Source organism: Danio rerio, chromosome 6 (genome assembly GCF_052040795.2).
Source record: "Danio rerio strain M-AB ecotype USA chromosome 6, GRCz13ab, whole genome shotgun sequence".
Taxonomy (NCBI): domain Eukaryota; kingdom Metazoa; phylum Chordata; class Actinopteri; order Cypriniformes; family Danionidae; genus Danio; species Danio rerio.
The window spans coordinates 27,502,719-27,519,031 of record NC_141026.1 but is presented as its reverse complement, the minus strand read 5'-3'; the positions used below and the strand labels follow the sequence as shown (position 1 = coordinate 27,519,031).

Sequence of the window (16,313 nt, the reverse complement as noted above, 5' to 3'; positions counted from 1 at the left end):
GGATCATGTGATTATGATTGAACATGGCTGGTTCTGCATTAGCTATGTATGTATAAGCTATGTATCCACCAATCAGGCTATTCCCAACCCACTATAAAAAAACCAGGGTTTCTCACTACAGCCATCTTCGATTTGAAGAATCCCTCCTTCCACCCCTAATTCTCTACCTTTTCCTTCTTAGGGCGGCACAGTGGCCCAGTGGTTAGCACTGTTGCCTCACAGCAAGAACGTCACCGGTTTTAGTCCTTTAACAGGCTGGTGGTCGTTTCTGTTCCTAGTTTGCATGTTCTTCCTGTGCTCGTGTGGGTTTTCCCTGGGTTCTCAGGTTTCCTTCCACATTCCAAAAACATGCACTACAAGTGAATTGATCAATCTAAATTTAGCACTACAGTCAAAATCTCATCCTGCAGCAAATCTCTTCATAGCATTAATTTTAGTCATCAGCTCTTATCAAGGTTGGAGTTGTCGAGATCTACCTGAGCTTCCCTCTCGCCCTGCAAACGAGAGGGAGCCCAGGGCATAAGGACCTTTTGGGCTCAGGGCTCTCTCCCGGGACAGCATGCCAAACTTACTTATAATTAATCATCAGCTAAGTGTAAACTCTTGAAACTATTGTATGATCCAAAAAAAAAAAGAAGCTTTTTTTCAGTGCAGTCTTCTTTGTTGTGTGTTTATTTTGCCATTTAGAGATATAATAGCATATATTTACATACGCATAGCCGTCACTCTCTGGTTTGGAAAAGTTACATGCAAAAAGTAAAAAATAAATCATTTCATATCATAAATGTGCACTTTGGATTGTCTATTGGTTTAAATAAATTAACAGTGAAAAATGTTTAGCAACTTATGAGAATTGTTTTTTTTTTCATATCTTACTTTTATAACAATATGAAAACACCAACCATGAACTGTGCATTTGTGGTGTTTTTTAGTTATACTAAATATTCTATTTAAAAGTTTACAATACCTTCAATGAACAATTCAGTGGAATGAATTAAGAATTGCTCATCTTCTTCTCAAATCCTCACATCTCTTTCCAAGTTCAAGAAATCATCTTTGAAAAGAGAAAGAATCACACTTTTGGGATTTCTTTATGGTATGGTTAAAAATCCTACACATACAATTTAGCTTTTTTTCCCCCCAAACTACAAATCTTTCTTTGCTTACACTTAGCAGAATTCATTCAAAACATCATGGGAAGTAGACAAAAAGGGTAAATTACCTCTGTTATATGAAGTAAAATCTAGACTTGTATACTCTAATATATTCCATTTGGAAAGGCTTATCCCTATACCCTAATCCCTTACTAATCCTTCAGAGGATTGACATAGGAATGAGCCCTTCCGAATTAAACAGTGTGTGACATGACACCAAACAACTTCCATTCTCAAGAATCATGGCCTGATAAGTTTGGTACAAGGGGAGGCACAGTGGCTCTGTGGTTAGTCATGTTGCCTCACAGCAAAAAGGTCTGTGGTTCGAGTCCCAGCTTGGCCAAGTGGTATGTCTGTGTGGAATTTGCATGTTCTCCCAATGTACTCTGGTTTCCCCCACAGTCTAAAGACATGCAATATAGGTAGATTTGATCAAAGTGAATGAATGTGTTTGTGAATGTGTGACAAAAGAGATCGTCACTGGCCTCGGCCACCATACATTCAGCCTATTTTATTGCATCTTAAGGTGAAGCAGATCAAGACCTATAATTTTTAATAAATTTGTTCCAGTTGGTGTGCACCAAGGTTAACATTTATTAAAATGAACTGCATTAATGGTGTGATTGCATCACAATTTGTTTTAATCAAAACAAATAATGTCATCAAATCACTGTAAGTGGTCATCATTTTGCTAATAACAAGCTAAAATAAATGGAAAAAGTTTTCAAAGCAAATATTAAGTAAAACCCTCCACTCCATCAGTACATAATATGTGCAGATTCATTAAAGATAAAACAGATGTTCAGTATATGTAGTCTATGTATAAATTCATCTTTGCATTGCTTTTTTCTATTTATCTGATTATTTAATGTCTACTCCACTTTCAGATTAAAGATCTAATCTCGATCAAGTAAGGTGTTTACAAGCAATGCTACAAACTTTTTTAATTGTTTGGGTGGACATTAATAAAACAAAAAGTCCAACCTAAATTTTTAATTTACCCACTGTTTTTCTGACCCTTAAGCTGCGGTTACACTGGGCTTTTTCTCCCATAGACTTCCATTCATACACACGTGAATGCGTCAGACTGGAAATGCAAGGTCATGCTTGGTGAACTTTGACCTGCGAAATCACATCACTTGACTGTGTGAGACCAATTGAGGATCAAAACATGACATCTCTGGACAGAAATTTAAAACTCGCTTTTTTAAATGTCTAATAAGCTTTTTTAATACCGCCCCTTTTCGCAGAGCTGTACGACAGAATTTCACTTCATCAAACTCTAGTGTGACCGCAGCTTTAGTTTGTTCCAAATCTGTATGAGTTTTTTTCTTCTGTTGAACACAAAAAAGGTACTGTATGCTGAAGAAAGCTGGAAATCGATAACAACTGTCTTTTATATTAGGGGAAAAAATTCTATGGAAGTCAATGGTTATGGTGTTTTTAACAAAAGAAAGTAACTGGCGGTTCATTCCACTGTAGTGATTTCTAATAGAATAAGCTGAAGAAAAATTAACAAATTAATAGAATGAATCTTAGACTGGTTCCAAACAAGTAAAGAAAACTATCCCTTTAAGCTACTGATGGTCAAGATTCTAATAGACATATGCCGATATTTAGTAGTTAAACATATTCTGATAATGAAGATTTATGATATTGCTGGAGGAGATGGCATGGGATTACCTCCCACCTCTCCTGGACTGTTGACGCCTGGCAATCATGACAGGTAGTCTGCGTTGACGTTGCTCTTTCCAGCCTTATAGCGGATGTGGAATTTAAAGGGCTGTAGTGATAGGCTCCATTTGGTCACTTTGGCATTATGGTCCTTCATAGTGTTGATCCAGGTTAGTGCTCTGTGACCAGTCTTCAATATGAGTTATCTGTCCATAAGGTAGTAGTGAAGGCTTTCTAGTGCCCACTTGATTGCCAACCGTTCCTTCTCGATGGTGGCATGTTGTGGTTCTCGGGGGGGAAAAGCTTCTGACTCAGATATAGAATGGGGTGTTCCTGTTCTCTATCCTCCTGCAACAATACTACTCCAATCTCTTTAGCTGCAGCATCCACTTGCACAAGGAATTTCCTGGTGATGTCTGGGCTTTGCAGAACGGGGAAGGTGCACATTCCTTCCTTCAAGTTTGTAAAAGCTTTATTCACAATCCTCTGTCTAAGGCACTGGATTCTTCACTGCCTTAGCAGTTAGGGTTGTCAAGGGTACAACTTCATCAGAGAATTGGGGAATAAAACGGCAATACCATCCAACCAGTCCAAGAAAAATTGCACCTCCTCCTTGGTACAGGGTCGAGGACAGTTACGGATGGCTTCCACCTTGTTCACTTGGGGTCAGACTTCTCCATTCCCTCGTCAGAAGCCAAGATATTTGATCTCTTGTCTGGCCCACTTGGTGACATTCAGGGTCAGACCAGCTCCCTGTATCTTCTGCAGAATCTTGTGCAGATAGTGTACATGATCGGACCAGGTAGTACTATAAACGACTACGTCTTCCAGGTATGCAGCACTGTGTTCCTCTCAATTTCTTAATACCTGATTCATGAGTCTTTTAAACATGGCAGGCGCTCTATGAAGACCAAAGGGCATAGTCCCAAAATGGTATAGCCCCACCGGTGTCCTAAAGGCAGAGTATTCCCTGCTCATCTTCTCCAATGGTACCTGCCAGTATCCTTTACAGAGGTCCAAGATCGTGATGTACTTAGCTCTCTCAGTTCTTTTGACCAGCTCGACGTGGCATTGGGTAAGTATCACTCTTGGACACCACATTCAACTTCCTGAAGGCATAATCTCAGCGTACCATCTCTCTTTGTTACAAGGACTATTTGGCTACTCCAGGCACTAGTTGATGGTTCTATGATGTCCATTTCCAACATCATCTTAAACTCTTACGTCAAGTGATTTGTCAGGCTTTCAGGCACTCTATATGGTGTTTGACGAATAGGTGTTGATTCAGTCAGATAGATTTTGTACTCTACCAGGTTTGTTCTTCCAGATCTTCCTCTCTGTAACTCTGGTTGGGTGTTTAGTACTTCGGTCAGTTCTACTCTTTGCCTCTCTTGCAGATGTTCCAGGTTTACTGGAAGTGTTCTGGGGTCTCAAAGTCCCACCTTGTCTTGTTCTGAGACCATTTGTTGTACCACAGCTTCTGGTTCTTCTGGGCTTCCTCCAGATTCTCCTGAGCTTGCTCTCTGTACTTCTCAAATCGGTCTCTCATCTGTAATACAAACCTTACAATGTTAGTTTCTCCTACATCAGAGTTACTTGTTGCTTCCCAACTCCTCTTTAACAGATCCAGAGGACCTTGCACCTGACATCTGTACAGGAGTTTGAAAGGCGAAAAGTCTTTAGACAGCTGTGGTACCTCTTGGTATACATAAAGCAGGAATGGGAGCCACTTGTCCCAGTCTTTGTCGTTGTCGCTTACAAATTTCCTTAACATCCTTTTGGAGGTTTGATTAAATCTTTCTACCAATCCATGGAATAATGTGTGCTAGATGTAAGATGAGTGATCTGCAACATGTAGGCACAACAAAATGTTTGATATTATCAGACAACACATATAGTACATTATTTTCGATCACATATTCCTCTGCCCCAAACGTCTCAATTTGCTTTATCCCCCACATACTTTGGCAAACAAAGGTTTCAATGTAGATCTTCAGCTTGTACCTGTTTTATATTTACAGGAAAGTCCCATTCAGTTACCTTCAATCCTTCAGGTTTAACCCCCTCCCCTTGGATCAGACTGTCATCCATGGTAGGTAAGGGTTCTAAACACGCTCTGGTTTGTGAGTGTGTTTGCACAGGACATGACATAACAACATTTACATTGGTACATTCAACAACATGGTTTAACAGTTCATTCAACACAGGTAGGTCCGACCCTAAAACCATACGCACAGGTAATGCATCCACCACTCCCACTGATATCAAGAATGGTTGAGTAATAATCACAACAGTCACATCAGTGGTAGAATAGTCTTTTTTTGTCCCCATGTAAGCATTGAATGCTGTGTGTGTGAAAAGTCAATGGTATTTCCTTGAATGTAGCATCATTTTATCAGTGTAAATGTGCGGCTGGTGTCTAAGTGCATTCACGATTTGTCCATTCACTGTGACGTCTATGTGTCGGGTGGTGCACATAACATTGTCTTTGAAGTCACACTCCCTTGGGACATAACAAAGACTGGTTAATTTAGGTGTGTGCACTGTACAGTTTGTAGCCTTGTGAACCTCTTGCTGGCAATAGAAACAAATATTTTTTTACTATGAATAACAGAGAAGGTACCCTTTTTTTCTGCTGCATCAGTGTGCTTGGACCCTTGTGTCGGTGTAGCCTGGGGCCACTTCTGACCTCCCTGGTGTGCATCCAGGAACTGTGTTGCCAGTTTTTCTGCATTCAGTTTGTCGGCTGGCTTATGCTCTCTCACCCAGGTCAGCACCTCATGTGGAAGCACTTGTAGTAGTTGCTCTAGCATGATAGCCTCTTCTATCTGCTCTTTCGTGCACTGCTTTGGTCGTTTACAGCATTTGTAGAGCTCATTGAGTTGGTTGTATGTCTCTGTCGGTGGCTCTCCAGCATGTGTTAGCGTCTGCTGGACTCGTTGTCGGTAGGTTTCTGGTGATAAGTTGAACTTAACCATCAGCACCTCTCGAAGATTCTTATAGACTTCCACCCGATCTTCGTCCATCATGAGGTACGCCACCAAGTGCTTTTCCCGGAGAGAAGGGGAACCAGTCGATTCACCCATTTCTCTTTTGGCCAACCCCAGGTTCATCCATTAAAATAAGCATTGAACACGTCACCATTTTCTCTAAAATATATATTTCCAAAGGTGCTGTTGACTTGAAAATTTCACCAGATATCAGTAAAAACCCAAGTATTCCATATAAACACAGAAAACAAACTAATAACTTCACAAATTTAATTAGGTGTAAAGCAAACTTTAAACAAGCTTCAACATTTATTTTATTTGCATGTATTTATTACTTGGTTTGTTACCAACATCTGGTGAAAATTTTAAAAGCAACAGTATCTTTAGAAATATGTTTGAGGGTATAACATGTTCAATAGTTATTTTAACTTCTGTACACACACATGGTATGTCACACTCGGTGTCACACCAAAGATGACCAAGATTTAAAAACATACATATGTATTTATAAAAGCACACTTAATACAAAAACAGGAATTTGGCATGCAGGAATGTCTTTCCTGGCATTAGTAGTGGAAAAAGCATGGCAAATGTCAGAACTTTCCAGGTTCTACTCTTTATAAAATTCACTGCAATTCTTTCGGTCTTTCTTTTTCTCTTTCTTTCTTTATATTGTAGTAGGTTTGCAGTTTGCATGCATGTTAATGAAATGCATAGACTGTCACTGGGCTAGTTGGTTTGCATAGCAATCAAGTGATTCACCCACCAAACCTCAGGACAATTTGTGTTTACAAAGAGAAGTCACTTCTCTAGGTAAGCTTCTTTTGAATATCCTTAATCACAGTAGAGATGAAACAAGGAATTTCTTTTGTCACTGCTGGATTTTTGTTGTATTTGTGATACAATCATATATGTAAAAAATACAATGGGGTTTCAGTACTGTGTGCTTGAACCCCTAAAATATTAAATATTTAAATGAAAGAGTACCTGTTGGCTAAAATATGGACTAACACAAAATTGTGTTAAATTTGATCCTATTAATTTAATTTAAATAAATTAAGCCAGCAGTTGGTTTAGTCTGTATGACACCAAAAATTGGGTTGAAATAACCTAGCGTTTTTTTAGAGTGCGTTTTTTTAGAATGACATTGCTTTTCTCTGTTATCCCTATCTACATCTCCAAATCAAAAAAGTTGTGACATTATAATTAAAGCAAATAACAAAGATTTATTTACTTTAACGTGAACACAAATTATTTATGTTTCGTCTGGTCAACTTTTTCATTCAAACCTGTAACACATAAAAAAAATAAAATAGAATAAAAACAGGACAGGACAGGAGCAGTTTAGGGCTAGTAATCAAGTAAACTGCAAATAAATTAAGCAAAATTTAAAAAGCATCCATAAAAGATCTAGTCCTTTGGAAGCAAAGATGAGCAGAGGATCGGCAGTTTGCCAACAAATACCATAAGGTAAATATTGAAATCTTCAAATACAATGTTCCTAAAAGAAAGATAGGAAGAATTTTGAATATTTCACCTTCAACAGTGCATAACATAATTAAAGGTTTCAAGAAATCTGGAGATTTTTTTATGCAAAAAGGACAATAGTGCAAGCCTAAGTTGTACAACCATGATCTCCAATCCCTCAGGTGGCACTGCATCAAGAATCGTCATTCATCTATAAGCGATATCACCAAATGGGCTCAGGACCATCAGGACTACTTTGGCAAACCTTTGCCAAGTACCACTGTACATAGTTGCATCCACAAATGCCAGTTAAAACTGTACTGTGCCAACAGGAAGCCCTATGTTAACAGTGTCCAGAAGCGCCGTCAATTTTTTCTGGGCTCGGAGGCATCTGAGATAGTTTACTATACAGTGGAAACGTGTACTGGGGTCAGTGGAATCAGTATTTCAGGTTTTTTAAGAGAAATGGATGCTGTGTGCTCCGGACCAAAAAAGAAAAGGATCATCCAGATTATTACCAGCAACAAGTTCAAAAGCCAGGGTCTGTCATGGTCAGGTGCCCTTGGCAAAGATCACTTGAACTTCTGTGATGGCACCATTAATGCTGAAGAGCACATAGAGATTTTGGAGCACAATATGCTGTCTTCTTTTCCAGGGACGACCATGTATATTTCAATTAGACATTGCAACACCACATTCTGCACACATTACAGTCCTAGCTGTGGAGGAGGAGGATACAGGTATACACTGACGTCACTGTCACAGGTATACACTGACGTCACTGTCACTGTCTCCGTTCGGTCGCCTACTGCGTGTGCTTGAAGTTTGGACTCGCTATTTACTCGCAATTTAGATCTTAATCATAAAATTCTTCCTCATTCGCTAAGTATTTGTCTCTCCTACTTAGGGTGAACAAACCCTTAATACATTTATACAAACAAAACTGCTTTAAAACGGTCTGTCCCTCGAGCATCCGCCTGTTGTTTGTAGCTTTAGCCTGCTAGCGCTGCTGGTCAGCTAAAGCTACCGACCTCTTTTACCATACACTTCTGACTTGCTGGCCTTGCTCTTTACCCCGTAAAATGTCGCTTGTGTCTCTGTCCTTTTGTGCAGGAGAAGCATCGATGGAGGCGTTGGAGCTGGAGCTGGAAGAAGTGGATTCCCAGATCCGTGCACTTTCGGTGAGGCGGACGCGGCTGCAGGAACAACAGCCGTTGCTTGTTTTGCCTAACGCTAAGGCCGCCTCATCATCTAAGGTACGTGGAAATTACAACCACATCACTCCCTCTACCTCAACCCCGCGTCCTTCTCTGTCAAGGTCCAGCGCACCCGGGGCGCGGCTCGGCAAGGCGTCATTCACGCCGACACCCGGCTACCACGGCGCCTGGGTGCAGCCGCGTAAGGTGCTTGCCAGATCCCGGGGCAGAAAGTCTCCTCCTCCCATGTTCGAGATCTCCATGGAGAACCGCTTCTCCCCTCTTCGCGAGACGGGTCCCGATGTGGCCATCATCGGTGATTCGATCGTTCATCACGTCCGCGCCGCCTCCTCAAAAGGTAATAAAGTACGTACTTTCTGCTTTCCTAGTGCCCGAATTCGTCCACGAAGACCTTGTACTGTTGAACATCTATCATTACATTGTCAAATTCTTGGTCCAAATCATGGAAAGCTATTGTTACAAATATATGTCAATTTTGACTTAAGTGTGATTGTAAATAGCTGGGAACAAAATCAAAGATGTTTATATTGTTTATGACTGTGAAAACTTTACACTGGACCTCAAGCAACATGGATTGTGTGCTTCTCTTCTCGTCCTCCAAACCCTGGGACTCTGAATTCCAAGGGAAAAACAAAATTTACTTTCATCAAAGAACATAACTTTGGAGCGCTTAGCAGCAGTCCAGTCTTTAGACCAGGCAAGAAGCTTCTGACTCTGTCTGTTGGTCAAGAGTGGGTTGATACAAGGAATGCAACAACTGAAACCCATATCTTGCAAATGTCTGTGCGTAGTGGTTCTTTAAGCAGCGACTCCAGCTGCAGTCCACTCTTTGTGAATCTCCCCACATTTTTGAATATGTTTTCCTTTCACAATTCTCTCCAGGCCAGGGTGTGGTTATTCCTACTGTGTGCATACTTTTTTCTACCACTTTACCTTCCCTTCACCTCTCTATTAAAGTGCTTGGATACAGCGCGCTGTGAACATACAGCCTCTTTTGCAATGACCTTCTGTGTCCTGCCCTTCTTGAGTGTTCATCTTTTGGACAACTGTCAAATCAGCTGTATTTCGCATGATTGTTTAACCTACAGAACTAGACTGAGAAACCATTTAAAGGCTTTCCAGCTTCAAATGTGCCCAGGTGAGTCGGTCCGTCACAGTGCTGGTGTGATTACGCCGATCGCCTTTCTCTTTCAGTCCGTCGTGTCTGTAAGGTGAGAGAGAGAGAACTCATAAGAGTCAGGTTAGCAGCTGTTTTAAAGCGCTTGGGGAGATTATTCTCAGGCGTTGGCGATTGGCATAAATATCTTCATACACAACCACAAATCAGAAAAAGTTGTCAGAAAAAAGACTGTATGGAAAACAAGTAAGAAAATAGTGATTTCTAAATTTACTTTGACTTGTAATTCATTGCAGACTGTACAATAAACATTATTTATTCTTCCTCATGATTTTTGTCATATTAAAGTAGATTTCGAGTGGGTTTTTGTGATATTTAAATATTAAAAGACTAGCAGACACCATTATGCATGCTTTATTATAAAGTGATTTAATGATATTAATCTAAAGCAGGGATGGGCAAACTTGGTCATGTCGGTTTGCTCCAACACTAATCAAACACACCTGGGTATGCTAATCAGTGTCTTGAAGATAACTAGAAAGCTAACGGCAGGTGTGTTCGATTAGGATTGGAGCTGAACTTTGCAGGACCCTCCAGGATCAAGTTTTGCCTCTCCTTGATCTAAAGCACAATTCAGACCTTTTTGGCATGCTATACTGAAATATGTTTTCTTTATCTGATTATACACATCGTTTCAAATATTCCCACACACAAACGTTGCTGGTTTTGTGCACTCAAACAAGTTGGATTGCAAGAAGTCTATTAGTAACAATGCAATAAAGGTATCTTTACTACAGGTGGGTGATGACTGACAAACATTATGGCAAACCGTTTCAGCATTTATTCCATAAAATGTGGTAGTCTATTTTCATGCTGCCTTTTCTTTTTTATTTTAGTTAGCATCTTTCCAATTTAGCACTTACTCATTAGCTACTATTGCTCATTCAATTGCTTAAGTACTAGTAACTTTTTAAAAAGATAAAGGTAGATTTTTTATTTTTATTTTACCAGAATTGGCCAAAATCATACTGCTGCTGCGACTGCCAAAATAGTAAAAACGGCCTAGTATCTAACCACCAAGCACTGTATCATTCAATTTATGTTCACTTGTTTATCTCTTTTTACAATTATTGTCAGTCTAAAGCAGCTTCACAAAAGCTTTACATCATGACATTACAGTCAAAACTAGAAAGGTTGAGTTGTGTGAAGAGATTGACTGTATATAAACATAGTTAACAGTACAGAAGTTTGAAATTATATAGTGTATTTCCAAAAGAAATAGTATTTACATGAAATAATAATACTATATGTTCAGTGAAGTGGATTTGTGAATCAAGTGTTTGTTCCCCTTAAAGTTCTGAGATGGTTGGTATCATCTCTTCAAGTCCTCATAGGGTGGGCATCATCTCTTTGCAGGTCCTGGACCTGATTGAGTGACACTTCACAATCTAGAGGCCTCAGGATGGGCATCTCGAATAAGTGGAGACAGAGAAGAAGAAAACAATTAGCATAGCTGCTGTTCATTATTTATTTGAACAAGAAATATTACTTTAATTTGAAAGAATACATTTGAAGAGTTGAATTTAAATGTATCCAACAGTTATGTGATGCATTTTGTATGCTTTACTAAAAATATGGGTTTTAGTCTAGTTATATACTGAGAAAGTGTATGTGAGCCTCTGACATAATCAGGAATACTATTCCAGAGTTTAAAAAAGGGGGTGGGATTCTAGCAAGACAGAAGGTTGGTTAGTTAAACAATACCTAGTCTATTTAGAGCGTTATTGGTAACAAGCAATATTTTAAAATCAATATGGACTAAACAGGCAGTCAGTGTAAGCAAAATAAAATTTGGGTCATATGATTGTATTTCCCTGACCTGGTAAGAAATCTGGCAGCTGCATTTTGCACTGAGTGAAGATTATTATTAGTGGATGCTGGACAACCAGTGAACAGAGCATTGTGAACTAGCTTTTCTGCATCTAAGATAGATAGCATGCTTCTTAGCTTAGTGATATTTCTGAAAGAAGGTTGTTTTTTGTGGGAAATATAAAAAAATAAGTTTTTTTTTTTTATAGTAGAACTAATGCTAACATTATTCCTATATTTGGATGTCCAGTTGTGAGATCTGCTGTGTACATGATTTAGGCTCAATAAGTAATCTTCTGTTTTGTCTGAATTTAATAGAATAAATTTGTTGGGCATCCAGTATTTTACATATTTAATTCACTCAGTTAGCTTAGCCAGTTCAGACATCTCATCAGGCTTTGTTTAAATGTGTAATTGTGTATCATCTACATAGTAGTGAAAGTGGACCCTGTGCCTTCTAATAATGTCTCCCAGTGGTAGCATGTATATTGTGAATAGCAAAGAGCCTAAAACTGTTCCTTGAGGCACCCCATTCTTCACTGACTTGTGAAAGTTGTCAAATTTTATTTATATTTACCTGGTAACAGTCAGTTAAGTAAGATTTAAACCATAGTAAAGCCTGTCCCTGCACACCTGTCAAATTTAAACGATCTATGAAGATATCGTGATCTGCAGTGTCGAATGCAGGACTGAGGTAGTAAACCTGATGAAGTAAAACGCAGCCTCAGTCAGCAGCTAACAGTAAACCTGTCTAGTCAAACCTGATAGTCTAGTTTTGATACTTACTGTTGTTACATTGTATTTATGGTCAAACTAGACTCTAGAGATTCAGTTTCCTGTCATGACTAGAATGCGTCAAATTCAGTTAAACAACTGAGTAGTTTCGATGTTTCAGTCACTTTACCTGAAAAAGCGAAAATGTATCGCTTTGACTGTTCCAGTGCACGGGTCACTTTATAAGTATGATAATGAGGGAAAGATTAAGGATGCAAGTTTAAGCTGTAAGGCATGAGATATCACAAATACTTTGATGTCTTTGACAATTCAAACATGAGCCAAAAACAGAGACAATTGGCTCCCCAACCCAGCAGGTGGGAATGCGGGAAAGAACCAGCTCCCGCTACATTTACATTTGAATCCCCTGAAACTCGACTTTAACCACCCCAACTCACTCATATGGTCATTTCAAAGTCTGAATGTTCTAAATTAACCCAAGTGACTTTATCTATCATGTTTGATATCATTTGAAATGTCTCAGTGCGACTGGTACAATGGTCTCATTCTCTCAGAAATAGACATAATCAAAACAATAAATAAACAACTTCAGATATCTTTTGAACCACTGTGAAGGGTGTGCCTTTCCTATAGGCTGCACTAAATGCAAATGCCTTTTGTCATTTACACACCCTCTTCCTTAAGAGGATTCTTGGATTACCTAAGGGAGGTTGGAGAAATGTTCGGGGTGATTCTGCTAACCAAGATCAGCCTGTAACATGGAGCTTACGCTCCATGTTATGTATAATTTGAAGTCAGGTATGCATCTTTTCATCTTGGATTTATCTTTGAGAATTTGATGTTTGTATTGATCATTTATGAATGGACTGAATTAATTGGCATAATACACATTTACCTGACTAATAAATTGTTATGTTTGAACATATTTTGCTCCCTTTGTGATTATTAGTTCTAGTAGATTACGCTGTATCCTTGTTTCCGCACGTCTTGCGTCAGGTCAGTAGACGAACTAGAATCCAGTTGAGATGGAGCATTGGGCACACTAATTGTGTTTTAGGGATCCGACTGACTCTTGATATTGATTCAAGTGTACTTAAATGGAAAGGGCATTAACTTCCATCTAGGACAACAAGGAGTTGCACGCCAACCTAGATTGGGTACCCGACCTTTGTTTGAAGGACGCCTTCGGTCGGGGCGATTTCTCTGATCGACATAAGCACCCGAATGAACGAATGTGATAGTTACTAGTGAAGACAAAAGGTTCAAACATTTATCTAAATTATATATTGATATAATCTTCTTAATGTTTTATGATTGGAGTCATATAAAACTAAAGATAAATATATTAATATTCTAAACCACCTCATACTAAAATTGGAGTCAGATATGAGTTAAATTTAAGGTAAATCAACATTGTGCACTAGAAAGACCAAACAGGCATTGAACCTTCATCCACCAGTGGACACCGGCATTGGACTAACTGGGTGGACTTTACAAAGCTAATATGTTTAAGCAGCTGTCACTGCACACAAATATGTGAAATAGCCTACTCTGAGCTCTGTGCTATTTAATCCAAAATGGTGCATGAAACAATATTTTTTGGAATATTTTCAAACATGTTGTGATTGACTGACCAAGTAAACTAAGCACTACAATATATTGGTCAAACTTTACAATAAGGTTTCATTAGTTAAACCTTAATTAATGCATTTACTAACATGGAGCATTTATTTTAGTTCAACTTTTACTAAGGCATTATTAACATTCAAATGCATGCTTGTTAACATTAGTTAATGCACTAAGTTAAGATGAATTAACAATAAATCACTCTATTTTCATTAACGTTAACTAACAAATACTTTAATACATGTATTGTTAATTGTTTGTTCACAGTAAATGCATTAATTATTAGCTAATACAACCTTAAAGTGTTACCAATATATCCAACTGCCAATCATTAAATCTAATGATTGCCTTACTCATCAAAGCTACTCAAATAGTACTGCTACAATTTGTTCCTAAACTAGTTGTTAACAACATCAACATTACATGACAACATGTAGGATTTAGTGTGTATTAGTTTCCACTCCCTGATTGGGGAAAAATAAATGAATACAAATAATAAATACATAAAAATCAGCTTTAAATTCTGTGTCATGAGAAATATTTTATGCCTATAAAAAATGTCAACTTTTTAAACTCCATCCCTTTAAATTACAGATTACAAACTGGAATGAGACACTCAACAGCAGTATAAATGGGATTCCTGTGCTTTGACATTCAGTGACCTGATGTTATCTTGGAAAACTGTCACAGTAATAGTACATACGCTCTTTTGGGAATAGTCAGGACATGCGACAGATTACAGACAGGAAGAAAGCGAAGCTACTGCTGCTTAAGAGAATCTTTTTATCTGTAGAAAGGAAGTGTTTGGAAATATGCGAGAGATATAGGGTGTCACTGATAAAAAAACTTTCAGGAATAGGAAGTCAGACAATTCAGCCTTGACACTTCGAACAATCCTGATATCCTCTAGATTTTAAACATATTATGATGAGCTACTGCATATTATGAAAAACACCACAGTATTGTGGTAAATATTACAGTATATACAGCAAAATGATGATGGAGTAGTTAAAAGCTATTAAAGATAAAAACACGATAGCAAATCTCTTAAAGGGATAATAATAATAAAAAAAAACAAGATTTTGAAGAAATTCATTGTTCTGTAATATATCATGTATGCCACTGTTAATGCCTCACACCATAACTGAATACTTACAGGCTGAATGATGCCATCTTGAGGTTGATCAATGATACTGACTATGAAAGTATGCTCACAACAAAATGCACTTCTAAAATCCCCCTTTTTATTGAACTGAGGCTTTCTTCTAGCAACTCTCCCATATACAATGCACAGTATAAATGATCACACTACCTTTAAAAATAAGTATTTTTATCAATTTTTTCTGTAAATATAATATTTATTACTAAACATTTTGGTGCATATAAACATGATTTATAAAAGTTATTTTTATTTTATTGAAAAGTGTAATCACCAAAGATCATGTTACAGGCATGCACTTACAGGCAGATTCACAGATTGTCACACCATGTGCAACCAATGGTTCAAACATCTTAAAGGCAGTGCTATATATTAGGTGATAATGCACCAATTCGCACAGCAAGACTGGTGGTTTGATGAACATTAAAGTAAAGTTGAACATCTCCCATTGCCTGCACAGTCACCAGATCTAAATATTATTGAACCCCTTTGGGGGTTCTCGGAGGAGCGAGTCAGGAAAGATTTTTCTCCACCTGCATCAAAAAGTAACCTGGCCACTATTCTACAATAAAAATGCCTCAAAATCCTTCTGGGCACTGTGCAGGACTCATTCCCAAGATGAATCGATGCTGCATTGGCTGCAAAAGCAGGTCCTACACCATATTAATGAATAACTGTGGTCTAAAACCAGGCGTTTCAGTTTCATTGTCAAACCCTCTCACCCCTGTAAGTTTCTGTACTGCCACATTTGGTCAATTCATCTTGCCCTTGCTGAATAAAAGCATTAATCAACTAATCACAGAGAGGATTTTATTTACTATTTTATTTATTTCAAAATGAGCACAGATTATAATCTCTCCAGACATTAAAATAGCTTTTTCAGCTAACTGTAATTGTAAACTTGAGCCACAGTTTAGGTCAACAACATAACTTAGTAAAAATGTTGCAAATCTGACCAGTCTGTTGCACACTATTAAAGTATTATCAGCCTTTGTTCCAGTTCTTCAGAATGGCCTCTGCTGCATCCAAAGTGCTTTCTTGCTGTAATAAAGAAATAAATAAATAAATCTCTGCAGCATCCGGACAATTTTAAACTAAAAATATGAAATGGCTAAATGTAGTTTTTAGATTCAATAATCTTGCATATTTCTTGTAAACCTCAAGTTAATCCATTCTTTACCTTGATAAAACACAAGCGAATGTATTTCTCAAACTGTTTAACGGAATCTTCTCCCACAAAAGCTGTTACAGGAATTGCAGCCAATTTCTAAAAATAAATAAATAAAATAATAAATGAATGTACAT

The 16,313-nt window shown here is 38.2% G+C and overlaps 2 protein-coding genes across 8 annotated transcripts in view; both read right to left on the bottom strand.

Annotated features, from left to right (window-relative positions):
* LOC147836356 (uncharacterized) overlaps window positions 1-16,313 on the bottom strand; it is a 702,935-nt gene that overhangs the window by 491,196 nt on the left and 195,426 nt on the right. The gene's annotated exons all lie outside the window — the stretch shown is intronic.
* kyat3.2 (kynurenine aminotransferase 3, tandem duplicate 2) overlaps window positions 1-16,313 on the bottom strand; it is an 808,585-nt gene that overhangs the window by 782,127 nt on the left and 10,145 nt on the right. For 3 of the 7 annotated variants that reach the window (XM_087255220.1, XM_087255222.1, XM_087255221.1), the window contains 2 exons: window positions 16,189-16,275; window positions 15,817-16,049 (listed from right to left, as the gene is read on the bottom strand). In XM_087255220.1, coding sequence (XP_087111346.1) covers window positions 15,993-16,049; window positions 16,189-16,275 — 144 coding nt within the window. In that variant the 3' untranslated portion in view covers window positions 15,817-15,992. Of the gene's footprint in view, window positions 1-15,072; window positions 16,050-16,188; window positions 16,276-16,313 lie in introns of those variants that run through there. The other 4 variants (XR_015492561.1, XM_087255219.1, NM_200344.3 and 1 more) reach the window with 2 other exon arrangements.